Source organism: Ostrea edulis, chromosome 5 (assembly GCF_947568905.1).
Source record: "Ostrea edulis chromosome 5, xbOstEdul1.1, whole genome shotgun sequence".
NCBI classification, from domain to species: Eukaryota; Metazoa; Mollusca; class Bivalvia; order Ostreida; family Ostreidae; genus Ostrea; species Ostrea edulis.
In genome coordinates, this window is record NC_079168.1 from 64,365,269 (window position 1) to 64,381,558 (window position 16,290).

Sequence of the window (16,290 nt, forward strand, 5' to 3'; positions counted from 1 at the left end):
CCCTATTGAACATCTATCCAAGCTGAAATACTAAAGAACATCTATGGTGACATCAAGCACTGAAGTACTAATTTACACTTCCTAAACATACCATTAATGTCCAGTTTCTTCATAGTGGATGCTGGAGTGAAGGGAGTATTTCCCAATGTTGCCTGGTTTGGTAAATTTTTCAAAATTGCTTTCCTACAACAATTAACATGTGGATTATTTTTATGAACTGGAAAAATGAGAACTTGTCTCAGAATACATATTTACATGTACAAACTTTTTAGTGGCCGAGAAGGGCATCTCTGCTGATGCTTTCCTTTTCCTGATGACGACTGGGGTTGCCATGGCGACATCTGTCTGGGTGGGTTGCAGATTGCTGGAGTTGGCCTTGCTGCTGATCTGACTTTTGTTGCTATACTGACTCATGGTGCTCATGTTGCTGGTGTGACTTGCATTAGACTTGCCATCGGTGCTCCGTCTCCACTTGGAAACACTTTTAGCTATCGTGCTAATAACACCTACATTTGTCAGAATAGCCTTTGATTAAATGATAGCTGCAATAATGTAGCCCTCTCCGATTTGGGGGGGAGAGAGCTCTTGAAAACGTCAGAATGAGAAAAAAATTGGCAAGGGCTACATTATCGCAACTAATGAAATGAGGGCATCAAGATGATAAATTGTTACATGTAGTACTGTGTAATGATAGAAACGTGTTCTATCTCATCTTCAGCTATCTAAATGTTCTAAAGTGCTACCTTGAAATGACCCAGATCTCTTCCTTCTTTTCTCCTTCTTCTTCTGATCTCTGGATTCTTCCAGTGCCTCACAGCTGGCATCCAGTTCGTCGTCAGTACCAAAAATCTCTGTTATGAGAGAGGCTTTCTCAGATACTTCAGTCGAAACCATACCTATCAAGGTAGCACTTCTGATCAGAATCTCCACAATGGCTGTCTGAACCTGCAGCAACTTTTCTTCCGAGGCGTTCATCTTCTCTGTCTTGCTGTTCAAGTGCATGATGTTGGGTGCCAGTACAACTGCCAGATTAGTTGCATCCATTTTGTTTTGCTCAGAATAACTTGCCACATCTGACAGCAACAGCATGAAATAGCGGAGAGTGCTGAGATGTTCTCCCGGCAGTAGAAGACACAGAGACAGCAGGGCTTGGGTGGAGACATCTGACTGATCTATGTTGTAGCATTTGATGAAGGAGTCGTGGTAGACACTTGTTAACAGAGGCTCAGGAAGCTTCCGAAAGAACTGCTTGATCAAACCTGTTACATCATACACATTTGCATCTTGCAACCCTTTTCCATTCTCAATCTGTTGCTGTAAAAATTATCAGTAACATTAGTGAATTTTTAAAGTGACAAGTCAAAGACATGTATGGTACATACAAATATCAACAAGATAACAATGAATTTGTTTGCAGGACAAATACTGACAAGAAATGCTTGTAAAACATCTATGCCCCCATGGTGCTAAATTAACAAGCACTCTGAGAGTATTGCATGGCAATACATAGTCCCCTACCAGTTGCAAAAAGTATTGTACCACAACATTATTCAAAGTTCATTATGTAGGTTATGGTAAAAGGGAAAATTGGGGAACCAGAATAGGAAATCATCTACTATTCGAGTAGAGACTAGACCAGGAAAAAAAAGGAGAAATTTATAATTAGGTTTAATTAGGTCTTTAACCAAGTCAATAAACTGTGACATGTAGGTGATCATGAATAATTTAGCTATATTGTTGTATTATTATGCTAGAAGTTTTAATGAGTGTAGTACTCTTATCTACAGAGATAAGAAACTTGGATGTAAACTAACAATTCATGCTATTTTTCTAAGTCCAAGGGCCATAACTTAATGAAAAACCAACAGACCGAGACAAAATTCAAACTTGATCTGTAACTTGTTATGGCAAAGCAATGTACCAAATATCAAATGAATATCTGGAAGCATAACAAAAAAAACCCATATCTGAAATATCATTACGATGAAGTGAATGGTTCTCAAGATATTGAGCAGACAACATCTGGTCCACCAACCAACAGGTGCAAAGCAATATGCCCCTCTTTGATAAAGGGCATAAAAATACCAACAAGACAGTTACAATTATTCAACACAAACAAAAAAATAGAATTAAATGTAAATAGCAGCCTATGCGAAAGTTTTTTTTTACCACACAGTACATTCGGTCCTATGTAATCAATGAACACACCGGACCGAACCAAATTTTGTCAGACCGAAAAACCTAATGTAACAAGATGTGTTTGTGAAACACAAATGCCCCTGATAATGGCCAATTCTGAAGATGGCCAAGGTCACAAAAGCAAATATCTTGGTACCAGTAGAAAGATCTTGTCAAAAGAAATGCTCATGTACAATATGAAAGCTCTAATATTTACCATTTAGAAGTTATGACCAATGTAAAAATAAAAATAAAAGTAGGTCAAATGTCAAGGTCAAAAAGTTTAATACCAACAGAAAGGTCTTGTAACAAGGAAAACTCATGTGAAATATCAAAGCTCTATCACTTACTGTTCAAAAGTTATTAGCAAGGTTAAAGTTTTCAAAAAGTAGGTCAAACTCCAAGGTCAAATGGTCAAAAATGTTAATACCCACGGAAAGGTCTTGTCACAAGGAATATTCATGTGAAATATCAAAGCTCTATCACTTACTGTTCAAAAGTTATTAGCAAGGTTAAAGTTTTCAAAAAGTAGGTCAAACTCCAAGGTCAAGGGGTCAAAAATGTTGGTACCAACGGAAAGGTCTTGTCACAAGGAATACTCATGTGAAATATCAAAGCTCTATCACTTATTGTTCAAAAGTTATTAGCAAGGTTAAAGTTTTAAAAAGTAGGTCAAACTCCAAGGTAAAGGTCACGGGGTCAAAAATGTTGGTACCCACGGAAAGGTCTTGTCACAAGGAATACTCATGTGAAATATCAAAGCTCTATCACTTACTGTTCAAAAGTTATTAGCAAGGTTAAAGTTTCAGACAGAATTACAGACAGGACAAAACAGTGATTTTTGTTGTTTTTCAAACTACCATCCCTCCTTTTGAATTGGGAAAAATTAGCGACATTTTCCTCAAATTGGGAAAAATCATTCCGTAGTAAATTAAAATGGTAAAGATGCATAAAATAATCAAATAACAATTTTTTTGTTTGAGGTTTATTTCAGATCTGATTTAAAATCATAAGATAAATCATTATTTAACATTAAATGACTATTGCAAGTCACACCTTGTATAGATATTATTTACTTTTTCTAAGAAATACTTATTGTCTAATTTCATAAACAAAATAATAAATTATTAATTCACCAGCATTTGTATCCATAATCTTGTAAATATTATATTAATAATCAAGTTTCCAGAATGTCTCTTCTGTTTGTATTTTTCGGATTTTAGTAAAACCCTATACTGTTGACCACTTCCTGTTATTAGGGCTATTCCAGAAATAAATACATGGGGGGGTCGGGAGGCACCTTTTGTATATACCAAGCACCCATAAAAAAAAAATAAAAAATTACCCCATGACCCATCAAATTGATAAACTCATTTTACAATGACCCATCTAATTAAAAAAAAAAACTAACCAGACCCACCACAAAAATATTTTTAAAAATGAAAACGGTACAAATCTCGCGAGGTTTTCGGGACAAACATTCTAGTCAATGACACGGTAATGCCTGTGCGACATTGTATCACAGTAGTTCTGAAGAAACGATGTCACATCAACAATCAAAGGCATCTATGGCGGGAATGTTGGAAAGATTGGGAGTCCAAACGATGTTATTATCATGAAATGGGTATGGATATGTTTTTCCACGAATCGTTCGTCTTCTAATGGAGCCCGCGCCCAGAGGCCTCTATATCACCATCACACTGACTGATAAATATAACGCATTGGTACCCTCGTATAAATCAACTAAGGTTTGCCTATTTTTATTAGAAAACGGAATACCTATTGGTTTCAAAATATTCCCAAAATCGATGCACTGTAAACTGTAATAATCTACAGAACACAGTTCGCCGCCATCACGTCCAAAGGGACCCTACTAAACGCGCCTCTAATTTGAAGAGTGCCGTAATGGAAAGTTATGCGCTGCAAAGAGCGACAACTCGAATAGTTCTGTTACTTCCAATTTCCGATCTCGAAAGCACGTTTTCAATTTTCCCTCTGACGTTTTGTAACCAACATGACAAGAGCGACAATAAAAATATTCTGAAAACTCAACACCCACGTGGCACAAAATAAAACAATAGAAACTACCCACTACCCATAATAAATAATTTTTTAACAGTCCAACCACGGACCAAATAAAATCTGAAAAAATACGACCACCCACACAAAAAAATATCATTTGCCGCCCGACCCCCCCATTTGATCATTTCTGGAACAGCCCTTAGCCTGACCCTACATATAATGGCGGTCAAACTAAATTGTCAACAATGGCTTAATGTGTATCTGGAAACTATATACTTTGCTGCATATCTGCTTATATGGATGCAGTCTTCGACGTTAACCGGTGGCCCGATGCCCGAGGCCAGTAAAATCGGGATCGGGCTTCTAAAAATACTTAACCCAGGAGTCCGGAAGGCCTGTAAATGTTTTATTGTATGTTTTGTATATATTACAAATATAGCGTGAGATTGACTCAGACTTTGTCATGACTTACATGTAGCAATGAAATTTCGCATCAAAAAATGATCAACCATCCTGCCTTTTATGAAGTACAGGGAGGCACAGGCACTGGAAGTTAATGTAAATATATAGTATGTGCATATATAAAAAATACATGCACATACTATATATTTACATTAACTTCCAATGTCCGTGTTGGGATTCCCGTGGGGTTTCGGGTTAGAATAGGTCCTCAGTACCCCTTGCTTGTCGTAAGAGGTGACTAATAGGGGCGGTCCTTCGGATGAGACGGCAAAAACCGAGGTCCCGTGTCACAGCAGGTGTGGCATGATAAAGATCCCTTCCTGCTCGATGGCCATAAGCGCCGAGCATAGGCCTAAATTATGTAGCCCTTCACCGGCAGTGGTGACGTCTCCATATGAGTGAAATATTTTCAAGAGGGACGTAAAATAATATTCAACCCGTGTAGGGAGGGGGCTCGTCAGTGAAATTCCAAACCTCACAAGCGTATTTCGCAATCACAACCATCAGATCCAAATAAATAAAAAAAAACCCAAAAAAACCCCCAGTAGTACAAGGAGAAAAAGAGATCGAAAAGTTAAGCCCCATTAGACCGAGGGTGGGCCTTTGCTGAGATTTAATTCGGGAGAAAACAATGTTTTGTACATGGTGTATACAAAACACAGTAGAACATGAGTTTCTGATGTCATCTGTTAAAAAATAAAATAAGATATAATAATGTCAGTTGTTCTTTAACTATGGTCATCTGGATATGTATTTGCCTACAGTAGAACATGCTTGTACCTTGCAAATGACAAGTGGTCAAATTTGAGAAAAAACATTTTGGGCCATTAAAATATTGTTCGGGCTTGCAAAATTATTATACTGGGAGGCCCGAAGGGCCTGTGCTTCACAAAGTTTTTCGTGAAGACTGGATGCCTCTATTGTTTTACATATTTTTTACAAAACCTTTTGCATGTGCAGTGGTTTGGAGAATAAAACTGAAGAAAAAAAAGTATTTACTCTTTGTCAGCAATATACGGTAACCTTTTTTTGAAATAGCCTAATTTCCCTAGATTTGAAATTGGGAAAAACATATATATATATACAGTGAAACTTCTCTAAACCGGCCGGCTCTCGGACCGGAAAAAACGGCCGGTTTAGAGGGATGGCCGGTATACCGAGAATTTAGCAATTATAGACATTTTATCTCAATATTCACAAAGTAGGTACTGTTCACTTTGATCTGGTGATCTATGATCAATTATCGGTGAAGATCAAATTAGTCCGCTTGTACCTAAAGATAATTATGAATTACAAGAAATATTCTCGCTGAAATCATCCAATTTTAAACTGAAAATCTATAACAGGATACATAAAGAACAGAGGCCTGTTATTGGAATTCCTCTTACCTATAAAAACTGTTTACATTCATCGCTTATGTCATTAACAATTTTGTTTAGACGTTTTTAAAAAGTACAGTAGTAAATATGAAATTGTAATTTGAATATTTCTTTGGAATTTTAAGTCTATGGAAACCAAGAAAATTAATCTATCTTTTAATAATTATCATTAACAGTTATGGGTTTGTTCTTTATTAACTACCGCTTATATCCATACGAAAGTATGGTGAAACAATATGGCGTTTGATACAGTATTCATTCAATAATTTCCTAACTGTTTTTTACATTTTGTACAGAATTTGGAAGGGTCTCTTGGATTAGCTAAGTGTCAATTAACACACTTGACAGCACAGGTAAACAATAGAAATTGAAGAGGCCACTAGTGTTTTTCACACCTCCGATGGATAATTTCATACCTGGCCAGTCTGTCAGTCAATTTGCACACCAGGATGATCTTAATTAACCTTTGGCCAATATTTTCTTGTCTTCAAAAAGTGGCCAGTATGTTAAGGGTAAATTACACATGTTTGTTAACAAATGTACTTCAAAAAGTAGCCGATGTCCGGTTTTCAGGGGTGGCCGGTTTTGTAAGACTTTCTTTGTAAGGAAATGTTAAGATTTCTGACGGGACTTTGAAAATCGGCCGATATTCAGGGAGAACCGGTATTCTGAGGGGCCGGTTTGGAGAAGTTTCACTGTAATTGAGAAAAAATAGCTAATTTTAGTGAGGGGAAACAGCCGAATATCGGTGGCATTTTGGCCCCCCAAAAATCACTGCAAAAACAATATGTCCCCTGATCTTCGATCTCGGGGGCATAAAAAAGTGAAACACGTGAAAATGCAAAACCAAGGAAATCTTATTTATTATACTAGTAATACTATACCAGGGACCCCTCCCGCATAATACTTTAGACGGTCCATGCGGTTTTAATAATATTCATTTATGTATTTGGATTTGTGTGATATTATTTACTTAAATAACAAACATTCAAATGACTCTGCATCAAAATAGTAAACCTCAAAACCGGACACTGAGACATCGGACATACCGGTCCGGTGTAAAAAATGACGCATCAGACCTTAGGCACTGCACATCGGTCAGGGCCGACGTCTTTCGCATAGACTGAAATAGTCTATCTTTTTGCATGATACCCTGTTACCTTGAGTTGTTTTTGCCGACTGACTGCTCCAGACTTACGGAAAAGCCCTTCCTGTTCAATGTTTTCATGAATTAGTGATGCTGCATCCACCAAAAACCTAGTACAAAGATACAAAACAGCTCCTGTATTAAGGATTTTGATGATGATAAAGAGTAAATAAACAGCTCCTGTATTAAGGATTTTGATGATGGCACATTGTACAAACTGTTTAGTTTGGAAATTACTGAGAAAGTGGCATAAATTAAATCAAACTATTACAGGCCTTGTATAGGATATGGATATAATGTGGGTCAGATTCATGACCTTAATTGTTAATAGAATTTTGGACTACCACAAATGTTCCAATATTAAAACTGTATGAACATGGCTGGGACAATCCAGGACTCAACACTAACTATAACAAGAGTACCGCAAATGGTACATAATACACCCATGAAAATACTTACAAAGGGTGTTTTTCATAAGTCATAATTTGCAGAACTTTGCTTCATGTAGTATCAGCCATCATTAGACTGTGACATACTTTCTTTGCATTATATGAATAAAGGATCTTAGCTTAAAATTGTGACAAGAGGTAGAAAGACAAATCAAGAGTTCTGTGTAAAATATTTCCCCAAATTTGACCAAGTTCAACAACCTAAAATATTCAAAACATCAAAGAAAATTAAGAATTGTTGAAAATCAAAATCCTTGCACTATGCACATCTTCAAGTTATTTACAAAGACCCTAGCTTCTAAATGGTTAGAGGAATTAAACTGTGGAAGGAAAAACAGACAAATCGTGTATTCTCTATGTAATGAAAAAAAGCAAAAGTGAGCAAGCTCACATACCCCATTCTCCAACATCGCTTGACAATGCCTCACATAATGAATGATAATGCTATGCATTACTGCAAGAACAGGACAGATGGGTATTCAGTCCTGGTGTCTAAAAGACTATTTCTCACTTTCGACACGTCTGTACTCACCTCTGCCTCCACCCAAGAAACCGAAGTCAAATAGCAATATCGTCCGTGTAAAGGAATTAACATCAGAAAGCAGACAGCTCTTTTGGTAGAAATGTAAAAACTAATATTTCAGCATATCATAAAATATGATTTATTGAGTATTTTTTCTAAATTTGAAGGAGAATCAGTGGAGAAAATCATGCCTTAGTGATTTTCTCATTCACTCGTGTTTGAGAGCCTTTAACAGTCTTCATGTTCTTAGACCACACTACTTGCAGTTCTTGTAATTCGAACCCGTTCTCGTGATGCGTACTCGGCGTTCGAAATTGACAGGAATTTGTGCTCATTTGAAGAACGGCGGTCTCCAAGGCACACCATGTGTTTGGAAGATCAGGATGTCATAGTCACACAAACGCTTAACCATGCAGGTAATCAACCATAAGTTCAAACATCTAAGAGACTCGGACAAATCTTGCTATAATCTTTACCAATTCAAGATTGATTTCCGGAATTTCACTAGTCCATACGGACTAGTGCTATTGAGAATTTACTAGTCCGACACATTTTTTACTAGTCTCTGACTTACGGACATGAGGTCATTTCGAACCCTGTGGTTTTGATTTTCTTGAGGTTAATTTGGAGTAGGTCTCCAATTACTAGCATGTGAGATGAGGACTTACTTTGGAACATATCCACAATCTGCTTTGTATACACAAGGAACGAAGGACAGGTAATTCCCAAAGATGTCCCCAGGATCATCTCCCTGTGAAATAATTTAAATCAATTTTAACAGTGCTCTGTCATATTTTGTGAACTCTTACCAAATCTACTTCATTAATTTCACAATAACAGAATGATTGATTCAAATATTAAAATGAATTTAAGTACTTCAACAATTCACAAATGCATGATGCCAATGTTGTCTGTCGGACAACAGGTTGTACAAAGATCCTCTATGTACTAGGTTAAATGAAAGGTAGCAAAAGTGAGCAAGCTCACATACCCCACGCCCCAACATTGCTAGACAATGCCTCACATAATAAATGGTAATGCTATGCATTACTGCAAGTACAGGACAGACAGGCTCGAAATTCTAAATTCAAAAGGGGCATAACTCCCAGAAAAATTATTGAATCAGAATTTTCTGGGAATATGTACATTTACACAGTGTCCTTATTAACTTTAAAAGTTTCACAAAATTCTGTTGAGCGGTCCCTGAAGAGTTGCACTGACAAGAATGGGACTGATGGGTCAAAAACATTATAATGTAGGTAATAAGTGATGTGGAGATCCTACCTAAAGTGGCATGGACACGATTTGAGCTGAAAATTGTCAAATTTTTTTCCTTTTTTAATGTTTAAAATGCTTAATACTAAGGTATTTCTAATGGTCAGCAAAAATTTGAATGTCAGTTGTCAAGGTACAAAGCTTGCAATTCTTTGTTATGTAAACAAGGCTCATGCCATGTTTTTGTTCACATAGGTTAAATATACTAGTGAAAGTTTCATTCAGAGCAGATTTTTTCAGTTTACAAGTTAATTCTGAACACAGCTAAACAGTTTCTAGTGTTTGTCACATCTCATTTTGTTTCAAACATCATATTTTCTATTAAGCAGCCTATATGTAAACAAAAACATAGCACGAGCCTTGCAATTGTTTACACAATAAAGAATTGTGAGTACTGAATCTCACTTGTAACTCAACAACTGATATTCAAATTTTGGTTGACAAGTAGAAATACTAAAAATAGTTAAGCATTGTAAACAATAACAAGAGGCCCATGGGCCTCATCGCTCACCTGAGTCACATTGGCCCTGCTGTTGTAAAGCTGTTGGGATTTTAAAAGATTTTTTTATCAACCTTCATTCCCTTCAAAAATTTTCGCCCCTATATTGTTGCCTTATAACCTAGCCCCAAAGGATCATACCATAACTAACAAGAGGCCCATGGGCCACATCGCTCACCTGAGTCACCTTGGTCCATACCAGAAGACTTTCCATATATATTTGCATGTAAAACCGTAGTCCCTATTATGGCCCCAATCTACCCCTGGAGGCCATGGTTTTTGCAAACTTGAATCTACACTGTGTCAGAAAGCTTTCATGTAAATGTGAACTTCTTTGGCCCAATGGTTCTTAAGAAGATTTTTAAAGATTTTCCCTATATATTTGTATGTAAAACTTTGATCCCCTATTGTGGCCCCATCCGACCCCCGGGGACCACGATTTTAACAAACCTGTATCTGCACTATATCAGAAAGCTTTCATATAAATCTCAGCTTTTCTGGCTCAGTGGTTCTTGAGAAGAAGATTTTTCCTACATATATATTTGTATGTAAAACTTTGATCCCCCTTGTGGCCTCATCCTACCCCCAGGGGCCATGATTTTAACTAACTTGAATCTGCATTATATCAGGAAGCTTATATATAAATCTCAGCTTTTCTGGCTCAGTGGTTCTTGAGAGGAAGATTTTTCAAGATTTTCCATATATATTTGAATGTAAAACTTTGATCCCCCCTTGTGGCCCCATCCGACCCCCAGGGACCAGGATTTTAACAAAATTGAATTTGCACTATGTTAGAAAACTTTCAGGTAAATATCAGCTTTTCTGGCTCAGTGGTTCTTGAGAAGAAGATTTTTAAAGATTTTTCCTATATATTTGTATGGAAAACTTTGATCCCCTAATGTGGCCCCATCTGACCCCCAGGGGTCAGGATTTTAACAATTTAGAATCTGCACTACCTAAAGCTTATCTATAAATTTCATCTTTTTTGGCCCAGTGGTTCTTGAGAAGGAGATTTTTTAATGACCCTACCCTATTTTTTACCTTTTCTTGATTATCTCCCTTTGGAAGGTGGCCTGGCCCTTTATTTTAACAATTTAGAATTCCCTTTACCTAAGGATGCTTTGTGCCAACTTTGGTTGAAATTGGCCCAGTGGTTTTTGAGAAGAAGTCAAAAATGTTAAAAGTTTACAGACGGACAAACGCCGGAATACGGGTGATCAGAAAAGTTTAGCTCAGGTGAGCTAACAAGATGTACTGTGAGCAATGCTCACTAAGAATACCCCCCGCTTACCCCAATCTCCCAAAGGGTGTTGTTAATAGGTATAAATTACCTCTTTCCTGAGTGTAAAAATATGGTATGCATTTGTAGAAGAAAATGGAAGATATAGTCCAAACACAAATCCATGGCATAAACCTATAATTTTGACCTTGAGATCAAAGGTCAAGGTCATAAAGAGGTCATGAATGTACATGACACATAGTCTCATGGTGATACACCCATGTCTTATGGTATGACTATGTCAAAACCCTATAATCAATTTTGACCTTGAGGTCAAAGTTCAAGGTCATATACAGGTCATGAAGGTACTCGACACATCGTCTCATGGTGATACACTCATTTGTCAAATATGATATGCCTATGTCAAAGAACAAAGAAGTCATGGCCCGGACATGAATCCATTGTAAAAACCTTTAATTTTGACCTTGAGGTCAAGGTCATGAAGGTACATGACACATCGTCTCCTGGTGATACACTCATGTGTCAAATATGGTATGCCTATGTCAAAGAACAAAGAAGTTATGGCCCGGACACGAATCCATTGCAAAAAACCTTTAATTTTGACCTTGAGGTCAAGGTCATATGGAGGTCATGAAGGTACATGACACATCGTCTCCTGGTGATACACTCATGTGTCAAATATGGTATGCCTATGTCAAAGAACAAAGAAGTTATGGCCCGGACACGAATCCATTGTAAAAAAAACCCTTTAATTTTGACCTTGAGGTCAAGTGTCAAGGTCATATAGAGGTCATGAAGGTACATGACACATCGTCTCATGGTGATCTACCTGTGTGCCAAATATGGTATGCCTAAGTCAAAGAACAAAGAAGTTATGGCCCGGACACGAATCTGCACAGACAGACAGACGGACGGACAGACAGAGTGATTCCTACATACCCCCCAGAACTTCGTTCGGGGGGTATAAAAATGGGGAAATAGAATTGAAAATTTTCAGCTCAAAACATGTCCATGTCCCTTTAAATAAAACAAACACCAGAATATGCAGAAGCAGGTGGTGAGTGTGGGGTGCACTAAAATATATATATATATATATATATATATATATATACATTGTGTCCACAGGCACTCGACATTTTAAATATCTATAATAAAACTATATGTGGTGACACAACACGAATGCTCCCGCCTGCAGGAAAGTCAAATTTAGGATATCCATCAAAGTATAGCATTGAATGTGGTGTAATACAGATTGTATGTATATGTTATACACATTTAGTACAATGAAGAACGCAGCAATAATTTTTAAAAATATGTTTTAACAACCATAATACAGTAAAATATCTGTATCTCGAATACCCCGCTTGAGTCAAAGTCCACCGCCGGTCCCAGCCATTTTCCCTATATAAATGATTAAAAAAACTTCTGATATTTCGAACACGGTAATCTCGAATACCCCGCTTATGTCGAAGTATTTTCAAGGTCCCATACCCTAAATTCACCTGGTCTATCTCGAAGTGCAGTCGATTTTCCGCTCTGCTTACCATACCTGGCGTCGTTAAGTCACACATTCACACCCGCGGCTACATCAATTATAATTAATGACCGCTAATCCACACTCGCCTTTTCCGAGTAGAACAAGGTCGCAATAAATGGTTCAACAGCTTGGGTGATTAGTGCAGCCTTCCAACATTACTACTAAAGTTCACCGTCAATTATGAACTAACACACCCGATTCGAGGGATGGTGTTTTGAATGACAGACGCTCTATCATTAACATGTGGGTTAGATAAACGCACAAAATCATCGAAGTACGCTTGAAGGTGATGCTCTTAATAATGATAATGCATTTAATAATACACGCTTCATCATTAAAACTAGTACAGAGAAAACACGAAAATTTATTTAATAAACATTTAAAAGGGTTTTTTTTTTAATCCGTCTTTTTTGTTTCTTACGTGATAGGTTCTTTCATTACAACGCAATAACTACATCCCAGTCGAGCCTGGACATCAGTAAAACTTAAAGTAAGCATACAAGCACGATCATCTTAATTTTGAAACACAATTAATGTGAATTCAATTGGATGTTTATATACATATATTTAAAAAAACCGAAATGTTTGTCATTGAAATTCCAGAATATTAATTCATCAACATGTATTAAAATATAAGAAACGACAATGGGGTTGTTGTTTATAATGCAAATCCCATAATATGCATCAAATATCCTCCTTCAAAAAAAATATCCAAGATCGATTTTGGATATCTCGAACACCTGGATATCTCGAAGTTTTTTCGAGGTCCCTCGGACTTCGAGATAGAGATATTTTACTGTATATTAATTTTTCTACATTAAAGGGGCACAACTCCATCAAAATAATTGAACAGGAACAAAACTCAAACTCAATCTGTAACTCATCAAAATACATCTGCATAAAAAATAATAATAATCAGTTCAATATCTCAAGGCGTTTAGAAAAGAGTCCAGAAAACTGGTTGCAACAGTAATTTTCTAAGATAAAGCTAAAAGGGCATAATTCCATCAAAAATCAACGAACCAGAACAACACTCAAACTTGATAGAGTAACTCATCAATATATACACCTGCATATAAAAAATCAATTCAATATCTCCAGGTGTCAAAAAACAAGAGGCCCAGGGGCCTTATAGGTCACCTGAGTATCATGTAACAACCTTCCAATGTTTGAATTAGGTTTGTGTTTAAATATAAGAATTTTACTTTTGGATGGAAGAAACATTGAATAGCTATGTGGTCAGCCCCGCCTTTGCACCAGAACCCCTGACCCAGGGGCCATAAATTTCAGTTTTGAAAGAAGCATCCTTGATCATCATTATCATACTATTAGTTTGTCTACTTAATACCCAGCAGCAGAGGAGAAGATTTTCAAAGAAATAAAATGCATTTTCACTATATGATCAATAGGGCCCCACCCTAATACCAGAACCCCTGACCCAGGGGCCATAAATTTCACAATTTTGAAAGAGGCATCCTTGCTCATCATAATCATGCTATTGGTTTGTCTACTTAATACCCAAGGACAGAGAAGAAGATTTTCAAAGAAATAATGCATTTTCACTATATGACTTATAGAGCCCCACCCTAGCACCAGAACCCCTGATCCAGGGGCCATGAATTTCACAATTTTTAACAAGAGGTACTGTGAGCAATGCTCACTAAGAATACCCCCCGCTTACCCCAATCTCCCAAAGGGTGTTGGTAATAGGTATAAACTACCTCTTTTCTGAGTGTTGCTACTTCGATGTCCAGTGCACATGACCTTTGACCTTTTGACCCCAAAGTCGATAGGGAACATCTTCATCCTATGGGTAGTCCATATGTATGATATGGTGACTGTAGGTGGAAAGGATAACGCTTTAGAGCCCGGAAACCATATTGCTACTTCAATGTCCAGTGCGCTTGACCTTTGGACCCCAAAATCGATAGGGATCATCTTCATCCCATTAGTAGTCCATATATATGATATGGTGACTGTAGGTGGAAAGGATAACGCTTTAGAGCCCGGAAACCATATTGCTACTTCAATGTCCAGTGCGCTTGACCTTTGACCCCAAAATCGATAGGGATCATCTTCATCCCATTAGTAGTCCATATATATGATATGGTGACTGTAGGTGGAAAGGATAACGCTTTAGAGCCCGGAAACCATATTGCTACTTCAATGTCCAGTGCGCTTGACCTTTGACCCCAAAATCGATAGGGATCATCTTCATCCCATTAGTAGTCCATATATATGATATGGTGACTGTAGGTGGAAAGGATAACGCTTTAGAGCCCGGAAACCATATTGCTACTTCAATGTCCAGTGCGCTTGACCTTTGACCTTTTGACCCTAAAATCGATAGGGAACATCTTCATCCTATGGGTAGTCCATATGTATGATATGGTGACTGTAGGTGGAAAGGATAACACTTTAGAGCCCGGAAACCATAATGCTACTTCGATGTCCAGTGTGCTTGACCTTTGACCTTTTGACCCCAAAATCGATAGGGAACATCTTCATCCCATGGGTAGTCCATATATATGATATGGTGACGGTAGGTGGAAAGGATAATGCTTTAGAGCCCGGAAACCATTGCGTCTACAGACGGACAACTCGATTCCAGTATACCCCCCCCCACAACTTGTTGCGGGGGGTATAAAGAGGCATCCTTGCTCATCATTACCATGCTATTAGTTTGTCTACTTAATACCCAGAGACAGAGAAGATTTTCAAAGAATTTCTACATTTTCACTATATGACCAATAGAGCCCCACCTAACACAAGAACCCCTGCCCCAGGGGCCATGAATTTCACAATTTTGGTAGAGGGCTCAATGCTCATTATAATTATGCCCACAGTTTGGCTTCTTGATGTCCAGGAGTAAAGAAGAAGATTTTTTAAAATTACACTCATTTTGATGGTTTTTGCCATTTTCATTATATGACCAATAGAGCCCCACCCTAACACAAGAACCCCTGCCCCAGGGGCCATGAATTTCACAATTATGGTAGAGGGCTCAATGCTCATTATAATTATGCCCACAGTTTGGCTTCTTGATGTCCAGGAGTAAAGAAGAAGATTTTTTAAAATTACACTCATTTTGATGGTTTTTGCCCCACCCCTCAGGCCCCAGGGGGGCAGGGACCACAAATTTCACAATTTTTGTTCCCCTTCACCCACAGATGCTATATGCCAAAATTGGTTGAAATTGGTTCAGGGGTTTCAGAGAAGAAGCTGAAAATGTTCAAATGTTAACACACGACGATGGACAAAAACAGATAGCAATAGGTCACCTGAATGAATTCAGGTGACCTAAAAAGTCTGGAAAACTGGTCCTATAAACATTAATTTTTCTAAGTTAAAGGGACACAACTCCAACGAACCGGAACAAAACTCAAACTCGATCTGTAACTCATCAATATACTCATCTGTACATACAAATATTCAGTTCAATATCTCAAGACAGTTAGAAAAAAATCCAGAAAACTTACTGGGTGTTGTGGAAGGACGGGCAAGGGTAAAACTATATGTCCCGACCACTTTGTGGTGGGGCATAAAAAAATTGTGTTCCGGTAAACAAACTATTCACAA

The 16,290-nt window shown here is 37.6% G+C and overlaps 1 protein-coding gene across 1 annotated transcript in view; it reads right to left on the reverse strand.

The window, feature by feature from the left end:
- Positions 1–16,290, reverse strand: part of LOC125649464 (rho GTPase-activating protein 11A-like) — a 33,909-nt gene that overhangs the window by 14,475 nt on the left and 3,144 nt on the right. The window contains exons 2-6 of the mRNA XM_056165118.1: positions 8,829–8,911; positions 7,202–7,298; positions 744–1,314; positions 266–506; positions 92–183 (exon numbers count right to left, since the gene is read on the reverse strand). Of these exons, the coding sequence (XP_056021093.1) occupies positions 92–183; positions 266–506; positions 744–1,314; positions 7,202–7,298; positions 8,829–8,911 (1,084 nt within the window). The remainder of the gene's footprint in view (positions 1–91; positions 184–265; positions 507–743; positions 1,315–7,201; positions 7,299–8,828; positions 8,912–16,290) is intronic.